At 38.0% G+C, this 22,903-nt stretch overlaps 1 protein-coding gene across 1 annotated transcript in view; it reads right to left on the reverse strand.

Annotated features, from left to right (window-relative positions):
• LOC124776460 (aconitate hydratase, mitochondrial-like) overlaps positions 1–22,903 on the reverse strand; it is a 161,283-nt gene that overhangs the window by 26,948 nt on the left and 111,432 nt on the right. The window contains exons 10-13 of the mRNA XM_047251469.1: positions 20,962–21,220; positions 9,196–9,401; positions 7,123–7,220; positions 1,254–1,390 (exon numbers count right to left, since the gene is read on the reverse strand). Of these exons, the coding sequence (XP_047107425.1) occupies positions 1,254–1,390; positions 7,123–7,220; positions 9,196–9,401; positions 20,962–21,220 (700 nt within the window). The remainder of the gene's footprint in view (positions 1–1,253; positions 1,391–7,122; positions 7,221–9,195; positions 9,402–20,961; positions 21,221–22,903) is intronic.

Here is a 22,903-nt window from a genome sequence, read left to right on the forward strand (position 1 = left end):
ACCACGCTGCGAACAGCAGCACCAGTGCATGACGGGAGTGGCAACTGTGTGGGGGTAAGGAGCAGGCTGTGACGGGGAGGGGGAGGGATAGTATGGTGGGAGTGGCGGACAGTGAAGTGTTGCAGTTTAGACGGAGGGCAGGAGAGAAAGTGCAGAGGGGGGAGGGGGTAAGTAGTGGAAAGGAGAGAAATACAAGAAATAAAAAGAGTTTAAAAGACTGGGTGTGGCGGGGAAATGACGGCTGTGTAGTGCTGGAATGGGAACAGGGAGGAGGCTGGATGGGTGAGGACAGTGACTAACGAAGGTTGAGGTCAGGAGGGTAACGGGAACGTAGGATGTATTGCAGGGAAAGTTCCCACCTGTGCAATTCAGAAAAGCTGGTGTTGGTGGGAAGGATCCATATGGCACAGGCTGTGAAGCAGTCATTGAGACTCATGTTTGGCAGCGTCTTCAGTAACAGGGCGGTCCACTTGTTTTTTGGCCACAGTTTGTCAGTGGCCTTTTATGTGGACAGATAGCTTGTTGGTTGTCATGCCTACATAGAATGCAACACAGAGGTTGCAGCTTAGCTTGTAAATCACATGACTGGTTTCACAGCTAAGCTAAGCTAAGCTGACTGCTTCACAGCCTGTGCCATATGGATCCTTCCCACCAACACCACCTTTTCTGAATTGCACAGATGGGAACTTTCCCTGCAATACATCCTACACTCCCGTTACCCCCTTAGCCTCAACCTTCATTAGTCACTGTCCCCACCCATCCAGCCTCCTCCCTGTTCCCATTCCAGCACTACACAGCCGTCATATCCCCGCCACACCCAGTCTTTTAAATTCTTTTTATTTCTTTTATTTCTCTCCTTTCCGCTACTTACCCCCTCCCCCCGCTGCACCTTCTCTCCTGCCCTCCGTCTAAACTGCAACACTTCACTGCCCGCCACTCCCACCATACTATCCCTCCCCCTCCCCGCCACGCCTCGTCCTTACCCCCACACAGTCACCACTCCCATCCTGCACTGGTGCTGCTGTGACCGAAAGCTTTAATTGTGTGAATCTTTTTGTTGTACCTATCGCGACTCAGCATCTCCGCTATATGGTGAATAGCAACTTTCCTTCTCAAATATAAGACAGAAACATTTATATCTAAAGAGAAGACACTGTTAGACCTGAAATACTGAACTTGCTCAAAAAACTGTTAATATAAATGTCCATTGTCTCTTAGTATTGTGGAGACCAATATTCAAGTAAATTAGTTACCATAGTTTTCATCTCCAACAGCTACCCATCTGACACTCTTAGCTTTGTAGGCTCTCGCAACATCTGGGACAGGTCCCCATTCGCCAGTAAGTTGGTTTTTCACTTTGTTCATTTCCCCATTCTCAGCATTCACAGCTCTGAAATTTCAGAAACAATCAATAGCTTATAAATAACACCATCAGTCAATTCATCTAATTATATGAGATGTACTCGTAGGTTCTTTTACATTACATCTGTCTCAAATTTATCATTGTAATTTTCATAATTTATTAATGCTTTTTCTTTTTTCCGTTTTCTACTCACTCTACCTACTACAGCCTTCCTTCCTTAAAATTGACTATCTCTTTTTTTTAACTTGTACTGCCCTAGGTAATTTAGTGTTTAGATTGCAGTCTGATAGAAATGTTAAACACGCACCATTTTGGAAAGTTCCTAGTAGATTAAAACTATGTGCTGGACCAGGATTCAGATGGAGAACCTCCATTTTGTGGACAATTCTCTCACTACTAAGTTGTAGAGGCATGGCTCATGAACCCAATCTCACTGCTTTACTTCCACCAATACTTCTTTCCTATTTTTCAAACTCCAAAGAAGTTCTATTGCTGGGTTTGAGGTCTGGTCCAGCACACAGTTCTAACCTGGAGCAAGTTTCAAAAAAGCTCAAACACCATTGCAGAGTGAAAGATTCATTCTGGAGACAGCACTGTTGGGCATTTGTTTTATTTTTTAAAAAGGCAATAAATGGTTAACATTAGAAAACTTAAGTATAAAGTACAATAAGTTATTGGTCTTTGCTTTATCTTCCTTTTTTTATCTCAAATTTATGAACAAAAAGTTATGAATGTTTTACATGAAATTAAATTAAACATTACATTATATAAAAACTAACCCACTGCTCTGCATCTGCAAAGATTCATGATATTATGCAACTAAATTTCATTTTACTTTTTAAGCAAGGTACCTTGTGCCTGTTACCAGACAACATTTGATTTGCAAACATAAGTATGTTTCAACAGCATCTGCTCAGAAGGATGCAAAGTTTATAACCTTCATATCATCTCTTAACAAAAACGTAATTGTTCTAACTTATCATTCTAACTCTACAGCCTGACTGTATTCTTTCTTATTCTGCAGATGTAGAATTAATATAAATTTAAAAGATGAGCTAGAGTCTGCAAGTCCTTGTTCATGTGATCAACTTTTGTTGTACTTCCTCTATGCTGTGAGTGTTATCTGTTCTCAGACCATTATATTCCCCTTAGGTTTTTTCATGGTCACATTTATTTTAAATTTCTATTTCTCTTCCACCCAACAAATAAGTCCATGATCAATCTATAAAATCTACAAGGAGGAAGTATCTTTATGTTTGTTACAAGTTAATGAACAACTCCTCTATGTTCATCTCATAAAACAATGTCACTGCTTATCAAAAACCATCAAGTAAAAGGGTAAACAGCTATGAGAACAAAGCTGACTCATGAAGCAAAAATATCTAATAATTTGTGTGACATCTTTAGATTGTGCAGACAATTACACACTGTAAAGCATGTTGAACATATTACATGTTCATGTATAAAATGAATATGTATTGAGTAATAATAGGTTTCTGATGTGTTTTATTGTTTATATTATTTGAAAATGTTTCATGAATCACACTAAAACAAATACAATTATTTTGCTACATCCGCATTTCCACAAAAGCCCCAAAAATATTTAATAAAGAAAAATAATACATAGGATAAAGCAACAATGATAGGTCACCCAAAATATATCCAGAGTCAGTAAACACATTGATGTGTGTTTACTGCTAAGTTATAGGAGACAATGCGGAAATTTTTCTAATGTACACAAGTAAATTTTTAGTATTTATAGTTGTCAAAATAACACACCAGGTTTGTTTTGTTTAAGTAGGAACATTTACTTTTAGTGTTGCTCTGGAAAGACACTATGAAGAAAACTTCGGTGACATAACTTGGGGTGGACACCAAACATTGGTCCTACTGTACCAAATGTAAGAATAATCTGTAACTCCAACAAGTTTCACATGTTTATTGTTGTGACTGTCATCTAAACTGTGCAAAACATTGATCTTGAGCAGTGCACTCAGATTAAAATTACTTTGTGACCGACAGATTGCATTTGTGAGGGAGGGGGAGGGGCAGTACTGCCACACGCAGCCAGGTGTGCTTGACAAGACACTGCACATACTTACATAACAGGTAACACAGTGAGTATGTGGTGCTCAAGAAAGAACTGTGATGGGCTGGCAGCAGGCCCCTACCATTCGACTCACTGAAACACCAGTCACAAAGTAATTTTAAATGTGGTATAATACATGCCATACAGCTATTCTGGATAGGCAATACCCTTATATTGTTACAGTTCCAATTTTTCATGATTTACAACAAAAACAAGTTTCTTCAAATTAATTTAAATGCGAAAACAATATCACCAGGAATGAATAACAGATTTTAAGTAAGATGTTTTGTAAAGCAGAAAGTGTTTTTTTGTAAAACAGTTCCCTTTAACAATCAGTACACAGATATGTAAGATTCCACCAAAACCATTTACCATCCTAGTTACCTACAACAGCACTGATTAAAACCTCAAAACTTTATCATTTTATTCAAGCAGTTGCACTCCAGTGCATACTGAATACTGTAAATGTTACTTTTCTTTACATAGTCACAGTGTTCTCTCATCTTACAAAATTCTATTAACATATTTTATTTTGTAGGTTATTTATTATTCCCCGGTTCGTTAAACAATGAGAAGTGTACATTAAAAATCATGACATAAACTCAAATATATGTTCATGTAATGAAGTTACAGTGTATAAGGCTGTATACTAAAGAGATGTACTACAGTTGGTGAGTCCCAATCTATTACATTACAAGTCCCAAAATGCTATATCACTGAAGTCCTTCTTGAAGGCTCTGTCCATTTTACAGGGAAAAACTTTACAGTTCCATTAAAAAACAATCTTGGTGTCACAGTTAATGAGAAGAGACATCTAAAAATATAAATGCTAAACATTAATTCAATATCTCAGAGAATTTAGAACATTGTCTGCTATAAGTAAGAAAAAACTGCACCTCAGTGCATGGGTTTTCCTATCTCAGCAGCCTCATCCTGTGGATATTGTTTCAGAGATGTTCAGCAACAGTCTAAAATTCCAACAGTGCAAAGAAGGGTGCTTATTTGCTAGTGACTTTAAATATTGTTGTTCTCAATAAGTTTTTATTTTGAACCTCAACAGGAACTTCAACATTTTTTTGACTGCTGATATTGCTTTTATATTTTGTACCTTGAAGACACCTTCCAGTTTAAAATCAAACATGGCTATCAATTTTTATCTTTCTTTCTTGAGCACTCATAACATAAGTTGCTTGTGGATGCCACACTGAGGAGCGGTCAAAGTGGATTGAGAGAAATATCAGTTCTCTTATCCCTTACATTCTGTCTTCTTCTGTAACTGCACACTGTTATCACAATGTTATTTCTACTGTAGAAGGCACAGGCATAGCAGGTAGCAGGCTGAGGGGTGCTGCTAGTGAATCAGGAAGTCCAACTGAGGAGGGCATAGATGAATTACAATGATGTTTTATTAAAAACGTATACAATGGATAGCAGTTGTTTCCACTGGACTAGGTGTGTTGGTAGCTACTATTGCTGCATCGTGGAGAAGCCCTGTTGCTGGCTTGCATCATGGCAGGCAGCAGCAAGGAGGACTCTGGCTACATCGTGCTTTGAACCCTACAATGCAGGAGACCTGTGTTGTGTCACAGGTGAGGGCAGAGCAGGAACAAGGAGGCATTCATGTGATGTGCAGGGCTTTTAGGCCTGGAAGTGGCAGAGGCAGGTGTATCATCTGTGTGGGGCTGAGCATCATGGACCAACCATATATCACAGTCCACGATGGCTGACAAATGACAAATGATAGTGGGATCAGGATTAAATATGATGCAACAGCTTACTTGACAGGGCATTGGCTGGTGTAATGTGTCTTAAATTTCCTATGCCCTCTGGCTCCTGCTGCAACCTTTATTCTGAGTCTTGGGCTAATACATTTTCCTCCCTCCTAAGGAAATCTGGTCCCCAGATTTGGGAAGACTGGAACACAAACCCTATTATTTACAGTTACTTACACAACACTTTTTCAGTCACAGTCTCCACCAAACTAGGCATATTTACTCTAGATGTCCTGTTCAGTTACACTTTGTGCTTGGTTTCCTTTTTGTGTCTTTGGTTAAGTATGACTCTGGAAAGTAGGAAAGGGTAGGAGACAATGAAACAGATCCCAAAAGAATTCTTAAAACAGGGGATGATGTCGTTGGACCTCACACATCATTTATCTTCAATCTCAGCAGCATACTGACACCAATAATAGGAGAGATGAACACAGCAGGTGGCAGCTAAGAGGACTCTAGCTGAGTCACACTTCAAACACTGGAGGGTAGGGCAGGCCGGAACTCCTCGTCTGATCCCCTCAGCTGGTGGTGGTGCAGACTGTGGCTCCCTAAGCAGGCACTCAGGCAACAGGCAGCAGTTTGAAGGCCAGTAAAAGCAGCTTTGTTGTCTGCATGGGGCGGAGTGTCACGGACTGACCCCACATCACTGTACATGGCAGCTGAAAAATGACAAATGATGAAAATGGTGGGATTGGGCTTAAATGTGATGTAGCCTACTGGCTGTGAAATATTGGCATCATTAGTGTGTCGCGCCGAAGCCTGTCATTGTGACCATATTTGGTAAAGTACTGGTGTGTTCCTGGATGTGGCCAGGTGTCATAGCTAGCAGTAGGTCACCTGCAGTAACCATTCTGGCAGTCCAGACACATTGTCTGATGTAAAAATTTACTTGGCAGTGTGATGGCTGGCATGATGTGTCCTCATTTTCTGTGCCTAGCAGCGTCCTCTGCTCCAACCTCCGGTCATCTTGGGCTTCTACACTACAATAACCACCCTCAGAGTAGCATCAAAAATAAACAATGAATGGTAATAAAACACAGATCATTGACATATTATAAGTGGCAACAATGCCCTTGATTCACACACACGTGCACAATGTTTTATCAAAGTTGGAATGTGTGTGTGTGTGTGTGTGTGTGTGTGCGTGTGTGTGTGTGAGAGAGAGAGAGAGAGAGAGAGAGAGAGAGAGAGAGAGGCTACAATGTACATCACAGTTCTCAAAAAAAGGATAATAGAAATATAACAGAAAAAATTCAAGGATACAGACTGGCTTTCCGGTAAGCCTACTTGACATCAGAAGACCAAAATCGTGCTGTTGATAGAAATGTGTAAAATAGAAAACAGTGATCCTTTTCCAATGAGGAAAGGGGGTTGGTTGGATAAAGTTTCAGGGGGAAGGCAAGTCACTTGACTCTAGAGTGAGAGAGGCCCTCCTGACAGTTACTTTAAGCATTTTTGTCAGCAGTGCTATGGTTTTTGCTGCCAGAAGATATGTACTGGCCAGAAATTCTGCCTCCTAGTGTTTTTAAGTGAAATTAAAAACAGAAAGGTTCATCTGTAGAGTTATGGTTCTCAGCTTTCTATTGCAAAGGTCAGTGGGTGCTATAGGAAATATGGTATTCGCATGAAAGCTTCTGACTTCTGTTGTCTGAAGCCTAAGGCAAGAACACAACACTGGGTAAGTATGTAAAAAAAAAAAAAAAAAAAAAAAAAAAAAAAAAAAAAAAAAAAAAATCATACACGGCTGCCAGCCACATCTGGCATTCCCAAGTACACAAGCTTGTTATAACACCCTACCCTCTTAATTTTGATATCTGATCATTTATCTTTCAACTTTTGTGGGGTGAAACCTATCTCCATAATAACAAGTTAAAACTAGTGTTTCATGAGGAAATTACCCAATTAATAAATTGTTAGAAATGTTGTCCAGATGACCACGATATTTCAACCATGGTCCTGCTGCAGAGATGTGATCGGTTGTACACTTGCCCTTGACCTGTAAAAATGAAGATCTTGTATACATACCTAATATGCGAAAACCTAGTTGTATCTTGTATATCTATATTATTTGCTGTACCATAAAACTAGTAACCTGACAAGAAAGGTGGAAAGAGGATATAAATAACCACAAGCACCATTAGGAAACTTGTGTATTATGAACAAAGATGAAAAACAATACTGTAGCACTTGCACTCAGTTGCATACAGGCACAATGAAAAATGAAAAAGAATGCTATTATATATCTAGCATTTTGTGCATATAGCCACAGCATTTTTTCTTTTAGTTATTCTATTGTGGCATGTGTTAGGTTATATCCATTATGATGTATGTGTTCAGTGATTTCCATGTGTGGTTCTGCTATGCATGACACCTGTGCTGGCATTCCATTTGTCCTTTCATCTTCCTGTATGGTTGTTAGAAATTCGTCCCTTTTATTAAACTGCCTTCAGCTGTTCTGTTGCTTTAATGAAAGACATTAAATGTATTTTCTTTAATCAAGCTGCAGTACTTTGTTCTGCCAGTAGTTTTTTAGCTGTAGCTCTGTCTTTCATATAAATTACTCTAAAAAAAGAAGTCAAGGAACACACTGGAAATCAGTGGGATAGAATGGATATTGCTTTGATCAGAATGGATGCTTCTGGAAATTATCTGTGCCAGTGGCCTCTTACTAGAAGCATATGGGTAGAAACCATTTTACTGGAAGCATATGGGTAGAAACCATGACTTGTATAATGCAACCACATGAGAGGCAATTCAACAGTCACACTCATGTCTGCAAGTTCAGCTTTTAACTTCCCATATTCTGCATTAACGTGTTCCATACAATCCTTCATTCAAGGCTTATCATAATGCTCAAAAAATGACCTAATCTTCATACTAGTATGAGGAGCATTTTGAGCAACTTGCTCGATACTGTCCTCGATAGCATAATGGAGGTTCCAATCTAACCATTGTCTGCACCCTCTGCTACAACAGATATTTCTCCAGAAAGCATAAATCAAGGGTGATACTGCAAAGCTCAGTACTTGTCTCAAAATACTAGTTACCTTGTAATCAGTTTCCAAAAAGTTCCATATCAATTCCAATATTCCCCTCCCATTTTGCTCTCCTATATAACACAACTTTCCTGGCCCTCTTAATATTTTCCTTTCTGACATTACTTTTCACCTTAAGAACTGTACTGTCAAGACTTCAGAAGCATTTCTTGGGTTTTCTGACTGTGTCGATTCACAGTCTTCAACCCACTGAAAATACTGGAGATAGGTAGACTGAAGCCATAAGATCTGTCTTGTCTAAAAAATCTTTTCACTTATTTGTGGACTTGACTGTAATACTGTCTTCTGGGCTAACCCTAACATTACTATTGCAACCTGTAGCTTGCAGTTTTGTTAACTCTTCTTTAATACTGCCAAATCACTCCAAGTTTCAAGATTAGTTGTCCTTTTTTCCAATACTGTGTAGTAATAGTGAATACCATCGCAAATCAAGAAGTGGCCAGCATACTTTGTCAGATATGTTGTATTACATCACACATGAAAATAACACTAATATTCCACAGATAGATTCCTATTCCTGCAGCAGTTTGTACCTTGACTATTTTGAAAGAAAGTTTTGCATGAGGTGTTCAGTTAAGAGTCTTTATTTAAGGAACAACTAAGGGATTTCTAAATCTGATTTTTTGATAAAATAGTTTGTAAATGGTAGTTATTTAGAAACTTCTGCATTATGCAATTGAAATGCATCTTACTTTGGGTACTGAAATTTTACTTATGAAAAAATTAAACTTACAAAGAAAATTGAAATTATCACAAAAGATAACAATCAAACTATTTTTAAGAACAGTTTATTTGACCTAAAGTATTGATTAAGTAAGACTGTATGATACATGGAAACATTAATGCCACTATGATGCAGCATAATATGCATTTCACTCGTGAATGCAAATGACTGTATAAAAACTACTTTTTCACCTTAATTAATATCGTCAAGTCAGTGAGGTCCTTTCCATCCCAGGCATCAAATGGCTCAAGAAGTTGCAAACGTAGGCTCTTTGGATCAACATTCACCTTCAGTTTGCTACCATCTGCAGGGGGAGTCTGATACGTATCCTCACATGGGCTAAAACCTTTTCCTGGTAACTCGTCAGCAAATGGGTCACTTAATTTGAATTCTTTACCTGAAAGAAAGTTATTTTATTCTGTTAAATTCTGAATTTAGTGAATGGATAATGTCTGTAAGTAAGCAGATGCCCACTACTTACAACTGGAGAATATTTACATATGAAAGCGCAGTTCCACAAACCCATTCAAGAGCTGTGCTGACAGGAAAGTATTGACTGGTGTTCATAAGGGAACAGCTATTGAAAGGAAGAAAGTTAGAATCACTGCCATACATTTTAGAGTAATCTAAACTGACAAAAACTGTAGTGAGGCAAAATGTATTTGGATGGTAGTGGTACCCTGAGAAGAAAAAGCATAAAAAATTGAGGAAGAGTGCCCTAAAATGTTGCAGAGTAGCTACAGTAGTGAGGAGGAAGAGGAGGGGCTGGATCATCAGTATAAATTTAGGACTGGAGAAACTGAAGCTGGTAGCATCTTTGGGAGTCCTTAATTGCAGATGTGGGTGGAGGATGCTGTTGGGTCACCATTATGAACAGGGTGACAGAGGCAGGCAGAAAGTAAGACAGGAGTAATTTGTAACCTATGGATGGAATGTGGGGAAAGAAATGCGCTTTTGTTCAAAGGAAGGAAAGTATCACAGCACTATCATGGGGAAGGGTGGACATATTATGTGTGTAGAGAGAGTGAGCATTGCAAAGGGAAATTTGTGGCTGTAGTTGGGGTGGTGGTCCTGTAAGAAATATGCAACAGGGTAAGGACTGTGATATGATATGAGAGCAAAATACCAATGGACATTAAAATGAAAACCAAAGTAGTAAGAAATTGGTTTCAAATGTGTTGCCATACTTAATAATTTATTATGGCCAGTCTTGACTAACAGGTGTACAAAAGGCATAGGGCTACTTTTCTTTGAGACTTGAATGGCAATAGTAAGTGTGTGCAATTTATAAAACATCTGATTCCTGGGAAACCTAGTCCAAACAAATACTATTTCAAATGTATTGCCAATCACTTATTTATTTTACAGACTATAATACACTACGGAGTATAAGATGCACCTTAATTTTTAAGCAATTTTTTAAGGAGAATAGAATTTTTACCATTTTTTATTATTAGATTCCAAAGCTAGACTAAAAAAAATCTTTGTTTATAAAACCGAAGTGACCTTTAAAATCTCTGAAAATCATCATCTTCTGGTTTTGACCATTTTGCTTTCAGTCCTCCATTTGCACATTTAGTCTACCTCATTTTTTACAGTTCTTCTTTACTAGCCTGCCAATCACGAATGGGTTTTCTACTGGTGGAGGGGCCAAATGTCACACAGCAGCTCTGTTTCCAAGTTCTTCTGCATAAGCATATTACTTTCAATTTATAGCCCACATCATATGAATACCTTTTATTTTTCGTCATATGAATACCTTTAATTTTTTCCACTACTAAACTAGCTACTAACAAAAATATTGTACTGTTATCAATAACACAAATCACTTTCAGTTCAAGTTCACTGGCACCATAGACTGGAATGATGCATTGTAGGCTAGACAGTGTTCTGAGTTTTTGATGGCGGGGTGGAAGGGGGACAGTATTAGCAAGCTTGTGAATCCCTTCAACTCATGTTTGTCACACTGGTGCACTGCTGCTGCGCACTGAATCCAATGTTTCCACATGGAGATAGGTTTACCATGTCATCAAATATATGGCCATTTTTAAGACTGGCAGAAGTTTTAAATCAGACCCTGGACATTTTTATATAAATTTTGAATATAAGATACACTCGAATTTTGGAGACAAGTGCGTCTTATAGTCCATAAAATGTGGTACTTAAATATTCCAGAGTTCAGAATATTCAACTTAGATTAATTGCTTTCTGTATAACTAGTAGTAAAAATTCACAGTTTTTTAATTATTAAATATACAGTAGCAATTTATCTTTCTCATAAATATCTATACCCTTGTGAAATACATTATTTATTATGAAGTATAATCTTTATTTTTTTATTTCTTTATCAATACATAGACAATAAATGTTGTATGGATGCTGCCCAAATGTACACACAAATTTTATGTGGAATCATCACAAGGAAATGGACTGCACAAAATACACATAAAATAATAAACACAGACTATTAAACAGTGATGCAATACATAGTAATTCAAATTTATGTACACGCACACATCTGTTACTATAAGTCATAGTCTGTTCTTCATAAGCTTTTACTTTTATTCTTCCTAATCAGAAAACCATTTTACGCACAATGATTCAGTAAAGATTGCACCAGAAAACAACTTTCCATTAAATATATAAATATAATGAAAATGTTACAGGGTGAAATACATTATCTTCAGTTATTGCTTAATATAAGAAATGTTAGTGGTGAACATAACCAAGTAAAAACATTGTTTGGATAATTTTTTTTAAAATTCTGTTATAATTTTATTTTGTCTTCCAACTTTCTGATGTAGACTGGCATTCTGTTGTAAACTTTAACATCAGTAGGGTTCACGAGCCTTGGTTTGTTAGTTCTTTTTGTTCACTGTGTAAGGGAGTGCAGTGCTATTTTGGGAATTGTAAATACCATGTTGGACCTTTATAAAAGTGCAACTATTTATTTACAGCTTGTACAAAACAGTTATATGTTTCAAAGTTTTACTGTTTCAAAGTAATTACCAGAATTGTGTATCACCCATTACCAGTGATGTGGAGGTCACTGGATACTCTTAGCAGTGCCAGTTGTGTTGATAGATTGAGTGGAGCAGTCTATTGTCTGATGAATCTCTGTAATAGTTCTGACATGAATGCCATGAAGTGCTTCCTTCATCCACTAATCAAGATGAAGTTACAAGAGCGTATGTCCAGGGAATGTGATGGGAGGTACAGTATTTCCCAGCCCCATTGATCAAACAAATTGGTCACAACTTGTGTCCTATGCTCACAAGCACTGCACTGCACAGTGATGGGCTGGCCCTGCAGCAAGTATTGCCACTTCTTTCTCTAAGCTGGTCACAGGGTGTGTTCCAAAACTGAACAGTTTAGAGAAAGCAGTGGCAACAGTTTCTGCAGGACCCACCCATCATTTTGCAGTACAATGCTTGGGCACATATGGCATAAGTCGTGCCTCATTTGTTCAGTTGAAGGGGTTGATAAGTGCTGTACCACCCACCATGCCTTCCAGACTTAAGCCCTGATGACTTCAAATTGAAGGAAGCACTTCAAGCCATGCACTTCAGAAAAGTGTTACAGAAATTTAACAGGTGATAGACCATTCCACTCAAATTATTAATACAGCTGGCAGCACTAAGGGTATCCCACGACTTCCACATTGCTAGCCATGGATTATACACAATGATAGTGACTACTTTGAAGGATAGCATAACACTGGAATGTTGGAACATTGGAACCTGTATTGTACAAGTTGTAAAGACATACCTGCCACTGTTAAAGCTCCAACCCTCATGTGAAAGTCAGCATTTGTCTAAAAAACTTCAAGATGGGCCCTGAGATGCTGGGTGTATCATTTACGTGATGACCACCTATGCAACACAGTAGATGCCGGTCAGCGAGTGCTCTGTTGCCCGGCGATCAGATGCCGTGTCACCCATCTACTGCTACAGTATGACATGACTACATTTAAAATATAAGCAAAAATCTACATCTACATCTACAGCCATACTCCGCAAGCCACCTGATGGTGTGTGGCGGGGTACCTTGAGTACCTGTATTGGTTCTCCCTTCTATTCCAGTCTTGTATTGTTCGTGGAAAGAAAGATTGTCAGTATACCTCTGTGTGGGCTCTAATCTCTCTGATTTTATCCTCATGGTCTGTTTGCGAGATGTACGTAGGAGGGAGCAATATATTTCTTGACTCCTCGGTGAAGGTATGTTCGCAAAACTTCAACAAAAGCCCGTACCGAGCTACTGAGAGTCTCTCTTGCAGAGTCTTCCACTGGAGTTTATCTATCATCTCCATAACGCTTTCGCAATTACTGAATGATCCTGTAACGAAGCCCACTGCTCTCCATTTGATCCTATCTGTCTCTTCTATCAACCCAGATAAAAATCTGAAAATTTCACAGTTAATAGACCTTTATGATATTAAATTTCAGTATAAATTTCAACTTTGAGATTCAATTGGAAGTTATGGAAAAAAAATTACAAACACGAGTCAAAAATATGTTTTTTAACATCTGCGATATCTAGGCTTATGGAATAAAATATATCAGTTACAGTATATAATTTAATCATATCTATGATTACTTACTTTTTTATTGAAAATAGGCCTACTAATTACATTATATTGTTCTCTTGTTATTTGTTTTTAGTACATCGCTCATTGAACATTTGAGAAATTTGTTCACTCGGTTTGGGTGTTAGATCATAAGGTCGCCCAGTCACAGTTGTAAATTCCATGGGAGACAGCTTCCTTAGTACATTTTTAAGTGGCATCCGAACTTGATCCTTCTCAACTTTCTTAAAAGATGTCCTTGATGCTGGAGGGTGATAAAATACATGTACATCTTGGTTTTGACAGTCAATGTTATCAACTTCACCAGTCGACCACTGTTCATCGTAAACACAAGCCACTATATCTTTATTTTGAAGAACCAGTTGTACAAGTTTTCCACACTGATGAAGCTCACTATCAGGTGAAGTTGATGTGATCTTACACTTCAGTAAGTTGTGTGAATGGGGTACAAAACAATGAAAAGATCGAGTGCCTTTAATCTTCTGACAAGTGTTGTACCTTTTCTTCAAGACACTGTCAGAGACTTCTTGTATTTCCTCACATTGTACAAAAACATAGGAAATTCCTTTGATATGTTTTTTACAGAATTCAAACATTTCTTGGGGTGTTATGATATGATTGTCATCGGTCCGCTGCAGACTTGCTTTTGTGACAGCTCACTTTGTTATACCCCCGACACCATCACAAGCGTTCTTCCCATGGCATGAAGTGGAAAAGTGCCATTCTACATCAAACCCAAAATCTTCTTTATGAAAGGAGACGTTAATAATTTTTTTTATATTGACTTGCTGCCCCACCCGAAAAGTAAATCAGTTTTTTTTTTTTTTTTTTTTTTTTTTTTTTTTTTTTTTTTGTGGAAGGGTGGTTGCTGTTTAATGTAGTTTGTTAATTTTAGTTGAAAAATGTGCACTGCTGTAGTGTTGTGTTCAAGGTAATCACTTGAGACACAAAAGCTGTGGCTCATTAATTTATCTTCATCTTTATAATAGAATACATATGGACGAACTGTGGCTTGTTTGTTTGCCCAGTGGTGCCATTGTACTTCATCTTGAACAACAAAGGAATAATTTTCAGAAAAGTCTGCAAGAAGTAAGAATTCAGCAGCTGCCAAGGTTTGCTTTTTGTCTTTCAAAAATTTACATTGAGCTTTTGCAATAAAATGATGCATTTTCAGATTTTCAAGGTTAGCCACTGTCACCATTTTAGTTCCGTCTTGTGTCACCCATTGTTTGTATTTTATATTGTCAGGCATTAAATCATCTTCTTTGGATTTTTCAAACATGTCAAGTAAGGCTTGTTTGCCTGGACAAACTTCACATTTTCCCCTGTCAATATTGCATACCATAACTTCCAAAAGGTCTTTATAGTCAATTCTAAGATTGGCCCCATCTATCATCAACTTTACGTTCTGATTATACAAACAAACACAAACATTATGGGTGCCAGATGCCCCTGCAACAGTACACCATCTTGGTCTCAACTCAGAAAACTTTGATCTTCCAATTTTAATGTCAGGATTTTCTTTTTAAAATTCAGTGAATAGTTCATTTAAATTACACAATATTAACCTTTTTTGTCTTTGAATCTTAGAACCATTTTCTTTCACAGAAACACAGTCTTTTTTGCCAGACATCAGACGGCTGTTATTGTCATCGTCATAATAATTAATAACTTTATTGATTGTGTTTTCATCTACCAAATTAGATGCACTTTTCATTTGTAATTCTGGTAAAATTCCCTGTTCTGTACTAATTGCCTTGTTAACTTAGCAAGACGTTCTGACACTTTAAATCCATCACTAACTTCTGCTCGACTCCAAGAATTTGGCAGTAAACTGATAATCTTAATTTTATCCTCTTTGTTTGAAGTACTGCATTTAGTTTTTAGTTTTTCTATGAAATCATCATATTCGGTTGGTGAAGTTTTAGAACTTCCATCTGTTTTAGTACAAATTGTATTTTGAAATGAAACATCCAAATTCTTTTTGACTGTAGCTGCCACTTTCTCAGTTTTTGTATTCAAGGCACTTGGTCTTTTTTCTTGACTTAGTTTTCTAATTTGGTCTTTTATCTTGACTTAGTTTTCTAATTTTACTAGCAGGCGATGTACCCAGGATTTCACAAGCTGTATCTACTTTTTTAATGGTTACTGATAAGTCACAAAATTCTGTATCTGAGGTTTCTCTATCCTTTCTCTGGTGAATTACAAATATCTTAGAATAACATATTGGACACAAAGATATTCCTGGTATGAGATTGACAAAAGGGCTTTTATTTTTAGAATAATGATCAAATGTTATTTCTTGCAGACCTTTTGTTATAGGTTTCTTATGTTTCTCAAAAGGGTCCATGCAAGACTGACCAAAAAGGTGATGAAATTTTTTTAAGTATTTCATTTCATGGTACTTGCATGTTGATTTGACTGCTGGGCCAACTCATAAGTAAAACAACACTTTTTCTTCTTCACTTTAATCTTTGATTAAAGTAATGTCTTTAGGATACACTCCACAGACACTTTTATGACATGCTTCATTAATAATAACACCAACAGAACACTGAGACACCATTTTTCAACTGCACACTTCAAGAACTTCAAGCTAAATAAGTGTGAGTAGACAATTGTTGGTGTAAGGAGGAAAACAACAGTCAGGCTTGTGTAAGCTTGCAGATGAAATTGTTAGCCTGCTGAAACAATTACCACAGCATTGTTTCGACAAATAACCATTAGCTAGTGTAATGTGGTGTGTTACATTATGTGATTGGTATACTTTATTTGATTAGCCTACCAGATTTGCAGATGTTAAAAAACGTATTTCTGACTCGTGTTTGTAATCTTTTTTCCATAACTTCCAATTGAATCTTGAAGTTGAAATTTATACTGAAGTTTGATATCATAAAGGTCTATTAACTGTGAAATTTTCAGATTTTTATCTGGTCCCCCAACAAAGATTCTGTTGGCCACGTAATGGAAAAATTATAAAAAAAAAATTTTTTTTAAATAGTGCATTTTTTTAAGTGTAAGATGCTCACCATTGATACTCTGTGAAAGGTAACTATTCTATACAGTGTAATAGCAGAAAAAATATTAATGCTGAGAAATTAGTCTTTCTTTGTAAACTGTTGTTGTTGTTGTTGTGGTCTTCAGTCCTGAGACTGGTTTGATGCAGCTCTCCACGCTACTCTATCCTGTGCAAGCTCCTTCATCTCCCAGTACCTACCGCAACCTATATCCTTCTGAATCTGCTTAGTGTATTCATCTCTTGGTCTCCCTCTACGATTCTTACCCTCCATGCTGCGCTCCAATGCTAAATTTGTGATCCCTTGATGCCTCAGGACATGTCCTACCAACTGATCTCATCTTCTAGTCAAGTTGTGCCTCAAATTTCTCTTCTCCCCAATCCTATTCAATACCTCCTCATTAGTTACGTGATCTACCCATCTAATCTTCAACATTCTTCTGTAGCACCACATTTCGAAAGTTTCTATTCTCTTCTTGTCTAAATTATTTATTGTCCATGTTTCACTTCCATACATGGCTACACTCCATACAAATATTTTCAGAAACGACTTCCTGACACTTAAAACTACTCAGTGTTAACAAATTTCTCTTCTTCAGAAATGCTTTCCTTGCCATTGCTAGTCTACACTTTAGATCCTCTCTACTTCGACCATCGTCAGTTATTTTGCTCCCCAAATAGCAAAAATCCTTTACTACTTTAAGTGTCTCATTTCCTAATCTAATTCCCTCAACATCACCCGACTTAATTTGACTACAGTCCATTATCCTCGCTTTGCTTTTGTTGATGTTCATCTTATATCCTGCTTTCAAGACACTGTCCATTCCGTTCAACTGCTCTTCCAAGTCCTTTGCGGTCTCTGACAGAATTACAATGTCATCAGCGAACCTCAAAGTTTTTATTTCTTCTCCCTGGATTTTAATACCTACTCTGAACTTTTCTTTTGTTTCCTTTACTGCTTGCTCAATATGCAGATTGAATAACATTGGGGAGAGGCTACAACCCTGTCTCACTCCCTTCCCAACCACTGCTTCCCTTTCATGCCCCTCGACTCTTATAACTGCCGTGTGGTTTCTGTACAAATTGTAAATAGCCTTGTGCTCCCTGTATTTTACTCCTGCCACCTTTACAATTTGAAAGAGAGTATTCCAGTCAACATTGTCAAAAGCTTTCTCTAAGTCTACAAATGCTAGAAACGTAGGTTTGCCTTTCCTTAATCTATTTTCTAAAATAAGTTGTAGGGTCAGTATTGCCTCACGTGTTCCAACATTTCTACGGAATCCAAACTGATCTTCCCCAAGGTTGGCTTCTACTAGTTTTTCCATTCGTCTGTAAATAATTCGCGTTAATATTTTGCAGCTGTGACTTATTAAACTGGTAGTTCGGTAATTTTCACATCTGTCAACACCTGGTTTCTTGGGGGTTGGAATTACTATATTCTTCTTGAAGTCTGAGGGAATTTCGCCTGTCTCATACATCTTGCTCACCAGATGGTAGAGTTTTGTCAGGACTGGCTCTCCCAAGGCCGTCAGTAGTTCTAATGGAATGTTGTCTACTCCCGGGGCCTTATTTCGACTCAGGTCTTTCAGTGCTCTGTCAAACTCTTCACGCAGTATCGTGTCTCGCGTTTCATCTTCATCTACATCCTCTTCCATTTCAATAATATTGTCCTCAAGTACATCGCCCTTGTATAAACCCTCTATATACTCCTTCCACCTTTCTGCCTTCCTTTCTTTGCTTTGAACTGGGTTTCCATCTGAGCTCTTGATATTCATACAGGTGGCTCTCTTTTCTCCAAAGGTCTCTTTAATTTTCCTGTAGGCAATATCTATCTTACCCCTAGTGAGATAAGCCTCTACATCCTTACATTTGTCCTCTAGCCATGCCTGCTTAGCCATTTTGCACTTCCTGGCGATCTCATTTTTGAGACGTTTGTATTATTTTTTGCCTGCTTCATTTACTGCATTTTTATATTTTCTCCTTTCACCAATTAAATTCAATATTTCTTCTGTTACCCAAGGAGTTCTACCAGCCCTCATCTTTTTACCTACTTGATCCTCTACTGCCTTCACTACTTCATCCCTCAGAGCTGCCCGTTCTTCTTCTACTGTATTTCTTTCCCCCATTCCTGTCAATTGCTCCCTTTGCTCTCCCTGAAACTCTGTACAACCTCTGGTTCTTTCAGTTTATCCAGATCCCATCTCCTTAAATTCCCACCTTTTTGCAATTTCTTCAGTTTTAATCTACAGTTCATAACCAATATATTGTGGTCAGAGTCCACATCTGCCCCTGGAAATGTCTTACAATTTAAAACCTGGTTTCTAAATCTCTGTCTTACCATTATATAATCTATCTGATACCTTTCAGTATCTCCAGGATTCTTCCATGCATACAACCTTCTTTTATGATTCTTGAACCAAGTGTTAGCTATGATTAAGTTACGCTCTGTGCAAAATTCTACCAGACGGCTTCCTCTTTCATTTCTTATCCCCAATCCATATTCACCTACTATGTTTCCTTCTCTTCCTTTTCCTTCTCTCAAATTCCAGTCACCCATGAGTATTAAATTTTTGTCTCCCTTCACTACATGAATAATTTCTTTTATCTCATCATACATTTCTTCAATTTCTTCGTCATCTGCAGAGCCAGTTGGCATATAATCTTGTACTACTGTAGTAGGCGTGGGCTTCGTGTCTATCTTGGCCACTATAATACATTCACTATGCTGTTTGTAGTAGCTTACCCGCACTCCTATTTTTTTATTCATTATTAAACCTTCTCCTGCATTACCCCTATTTGATTTTGTATTTATAACCCTGTAATCACCTGACCAGAAGTCTTGTTCCTCCTGCCACCGAACTTCACTAATTCCCACTATATCTAACTTTAACCTATCCATTTCCCTTTTTAAATTTTCTAACCTACCTGCCCGATTAAGGGATCTGACGTTCCACGCTCCGATCTGTAGAACACCAGTTTTCTTTCTCCTGATAACGACATCCTCTTGAGTAGTCCCTGCCCAGAGATCCGAATGGGGGACTATTTTACTTCCGGAATATTTTACCCAAGAGGACACCATTATCATTTAACCATACAGTAAAGCTGCATGCCTTCGGGAAAAATTACGGCTGTAGTTTCCCCTTACTTTCAGCCGTTCACAGTATCAGCACAGCAAGGCCATTTTGGTTAGTGTTACAGGGCAAGATCAGTCAATCATCCAGACTGTTGCCCCTGCGACTACTGAAAAGGCTGCTGCCCCTCTTCAGGAACCACACGTTTGTCTGGCCTCTCAACAGATACCCCTCCGTTGTGGTTGCACCTACGGTACGGCTATCTGTATCGCTGAGGCACGCAAGCCTCCCCACCAATGGCAAGGTCCATGGTTCATGTCTATTTTCTAAGATAAGTCGTAGTGTCAGTATTGCCTCACGTGTTCCAACATCTCTACGGAATCCAAACTGATCTTCCCCGAGGTCGGCTTCTACTAGTTTTTCCATTCGTCTGTAAATAATTCGCGTTAATATTTTGCAGCTGTGACTTATTAAACTGATAGTTTGGTAATTTTCACATCTGTCGACACATGCTTTCTTTGGGATTGGAATTACTATATTCTTCTTGAAGTCTGAGGGACTTTCGCCTGCCTCATACATCTTGCTCAGCAGATGGTAGAGTTTTGTCAGGACTGGCTCTCCCAAGGCCGTCAATAGTTCTAATGGAATGTTGTCTACTCCCGGGCCTCGTTTCGACTCAGGTCTTTCAGTGCTCTGTCAAACTCTTCACGCAGTATCGTATCTCCCATTTCATCTTCATCTACATCCTCTTCCATTTCCCTCTCCAAAATGTGTCCTTTAGTACTAATTGTTGTGGTAAACTGTTCAAAAATTGAGTTTTTTTAATTTGTAGCTGATAACTTTGAACAGTTAAAAATATATTAAAGAATACATTCGGCTAAGTGATAATGAAGTTAATTTGTAGCCCAGAATGTACTGAACTAAAGGCATTTTATCTGAAAGGCTTAGGACAATCCACTACTGAATAATTGTAAAAAATGTAGATGCTTGCAAATACGAAAAAATGCATGCGGCTTGGAACAAATATGGCTGCCATTTCAAAATAATAAACAATAATTTTTTTTAAAAAATATTTTTGTGACTACTAAACATTGGGGAATTCACCAAGCAAATATAAAATTTTTCTGAGATGGTCAAGCAACCAGTGCTGGACCACTTGGTATGTATTGACACAACTGGTTGTAGTTATAAAGAGCTTTTCTACAGGTCTGTTAAACAGCAGAAATTGTTTACGAGTGCCTGTTAGTTATCATGAAATTAACATTGGTGAATGCAGATAACATACCATCTACACTCTTCAGTTTATCCCTGGTAGGGTCAAAGTCAAGTGTGCCAGCCACTGACAGAGCAGTGACGAGCTCAGGTGAGGTCACAAAGCCATGTGTTGCAGGATTGGCATCATTCCGTCCAGTGAAGTTACGATTGTATGAAGTGACAATTGTGTTCTTATCTCCTTTTTTAACATCTTTGCGATCCCACTGTCCTATGCAAGGTCCACAGGCATTAGCCAACAGTGTTCCTCCAAATTGTCGTAATGTTTCTGCCTGCAAAATTAATAACAACATTATTTGAAATATCACCATTGAGAATACTAACTTTAATAACTTGGCTGTAGAACTGGTGTAACAGTAGGTCTGTCAAGCAATACACACACAAAAAGCTACTCCAAAGTCTCCAAAATATAAAAGTCTGAAAAATGTCACAAGAAAATTATACACTACATTGAGAATATTAATGTACATGGGAAACTGCCACTGCAGACAAAATAGTATAAAAAAAAAAGCTACTGCTAGATAATGGGAAGGAAATTAAATTCACATGTTCTTTCTTCCTCTTTCCTTCCTTTCAAGTCGTGCACTTGCATCATGACATAAAATTAAGCAAATCAGAGGCAAGCTTTAAATCCAACCTTAAACTCTTACTGATGCAATATTATCTTTATTCTGTTAACAAGTATATCGAAATTCAACTGTAGTAGTTTGATTCTATATAACAGTTTGATGTTCAAGAATGTCTGACCTTTTAAATTCTACTACCATCGTAATCTGCAGCATTGACAGTTATTTTGTGCCAGCATAGATTTCCTTTGTCTTGAAATGTAGCTCAAAAATTGTACCACATAGTTTCTGCAATTGCTTCGTTGACTGCTACAGCTGTTCAGCACTGATTTACCTGTGGTGTAGCCAACTTCTATAGATGTTTTGAGATGTATGCTTGTTTATCATTTCAGTGCGGTGTTTAACAATGACATTTCAACAAATGGACACATCTTCATTGTCAGTTCAAGTGAGTGCTTTCATCAGACCTACACGACACTTTTTAGTTTGATGTAAATCCACTAGATTTCTTTTCAAATTATGTGATACAACTTCCTTTTTTTCATCTAAATAGAAGCATATTCACCGGAACTTAACTACACTTTGTAGTCTGCTGTAAATTCAACAAATAATAATCTACTGTGTATCCTGTGATTACTGTTGATTCTGCATTTTCATGCATTGCTGTGAGACTGCATTTTTATTACAGACTGAAGTAAATAATGTACATAAATACTCCTATCTCTCCTAGTGCTTGTAAAACAAATAAAAAATAAATACTCCGAAAAATGAAATGAAATTGGAAGTATTCAGGATCCAGGGCCTGGGGGGAGGCAGCTACATTGTCCCAGTTAGTTATATTGTACTAAGAGATTGTGTTGGGTAGAGTAGGTGAGGGGAGAAAGAAGGTGGGGAGATGGGAGTAAGAGTATGGGAAAGTGGGCTGAAAGCTGGAAGGGATATGCAGCAGATGAATATGATACAGGCATGACACTAGTGAGATTGTTGTGGCTACATATAGGGACAGTTGTGTGCACAGCCCTATGAAATGGAGAAGTAGACTAAGAGGGAGAGACAAGACAGATGAAGAAGGAGACTGTGGAGAGGAGTGTGTGAGTATAGAATGAGGGAAGTTAATAGTCATGAGGCTGGGGCAGAGGTAAGTGTGGGGCAGGAAGTAGTGGAGATTGAGAACAGGAGGCTTACAGGACTGAAGAATGTGTTGCATGGACAATTTCCACCTCTGTAGTGCAGAAAATCTGGTGTTTGTGGAAGGATCAGGTGGCATAGGTTGTGAAGCAGACATTGAAACTGAGCATGTTGAACTTCAAAGCAAGACTAGATGATTAGATTAACTCTATTCTTAGCCACAGTTTGGCAGTGACCATTTAGGAGAGTGGGCAGCTGGTT

The sequence above is a fragment of the Schistocerca piceifrons genome, chromosome 2 (assembly GCF_021461385.2).
Source record: "Schistocerca piceifrons isolate TAMUIC-IGC-003096 chromosome 2, iqSchPice1.1, whole genome shotgun sequence".
In the NCBI taxonomy this organism is placed as follows: Eukaryota; Metazoa; Arthropoda; class Insecta; order Orthoptera; family Acrididae; genus Schistocerca; species Schistocerca piceifrons.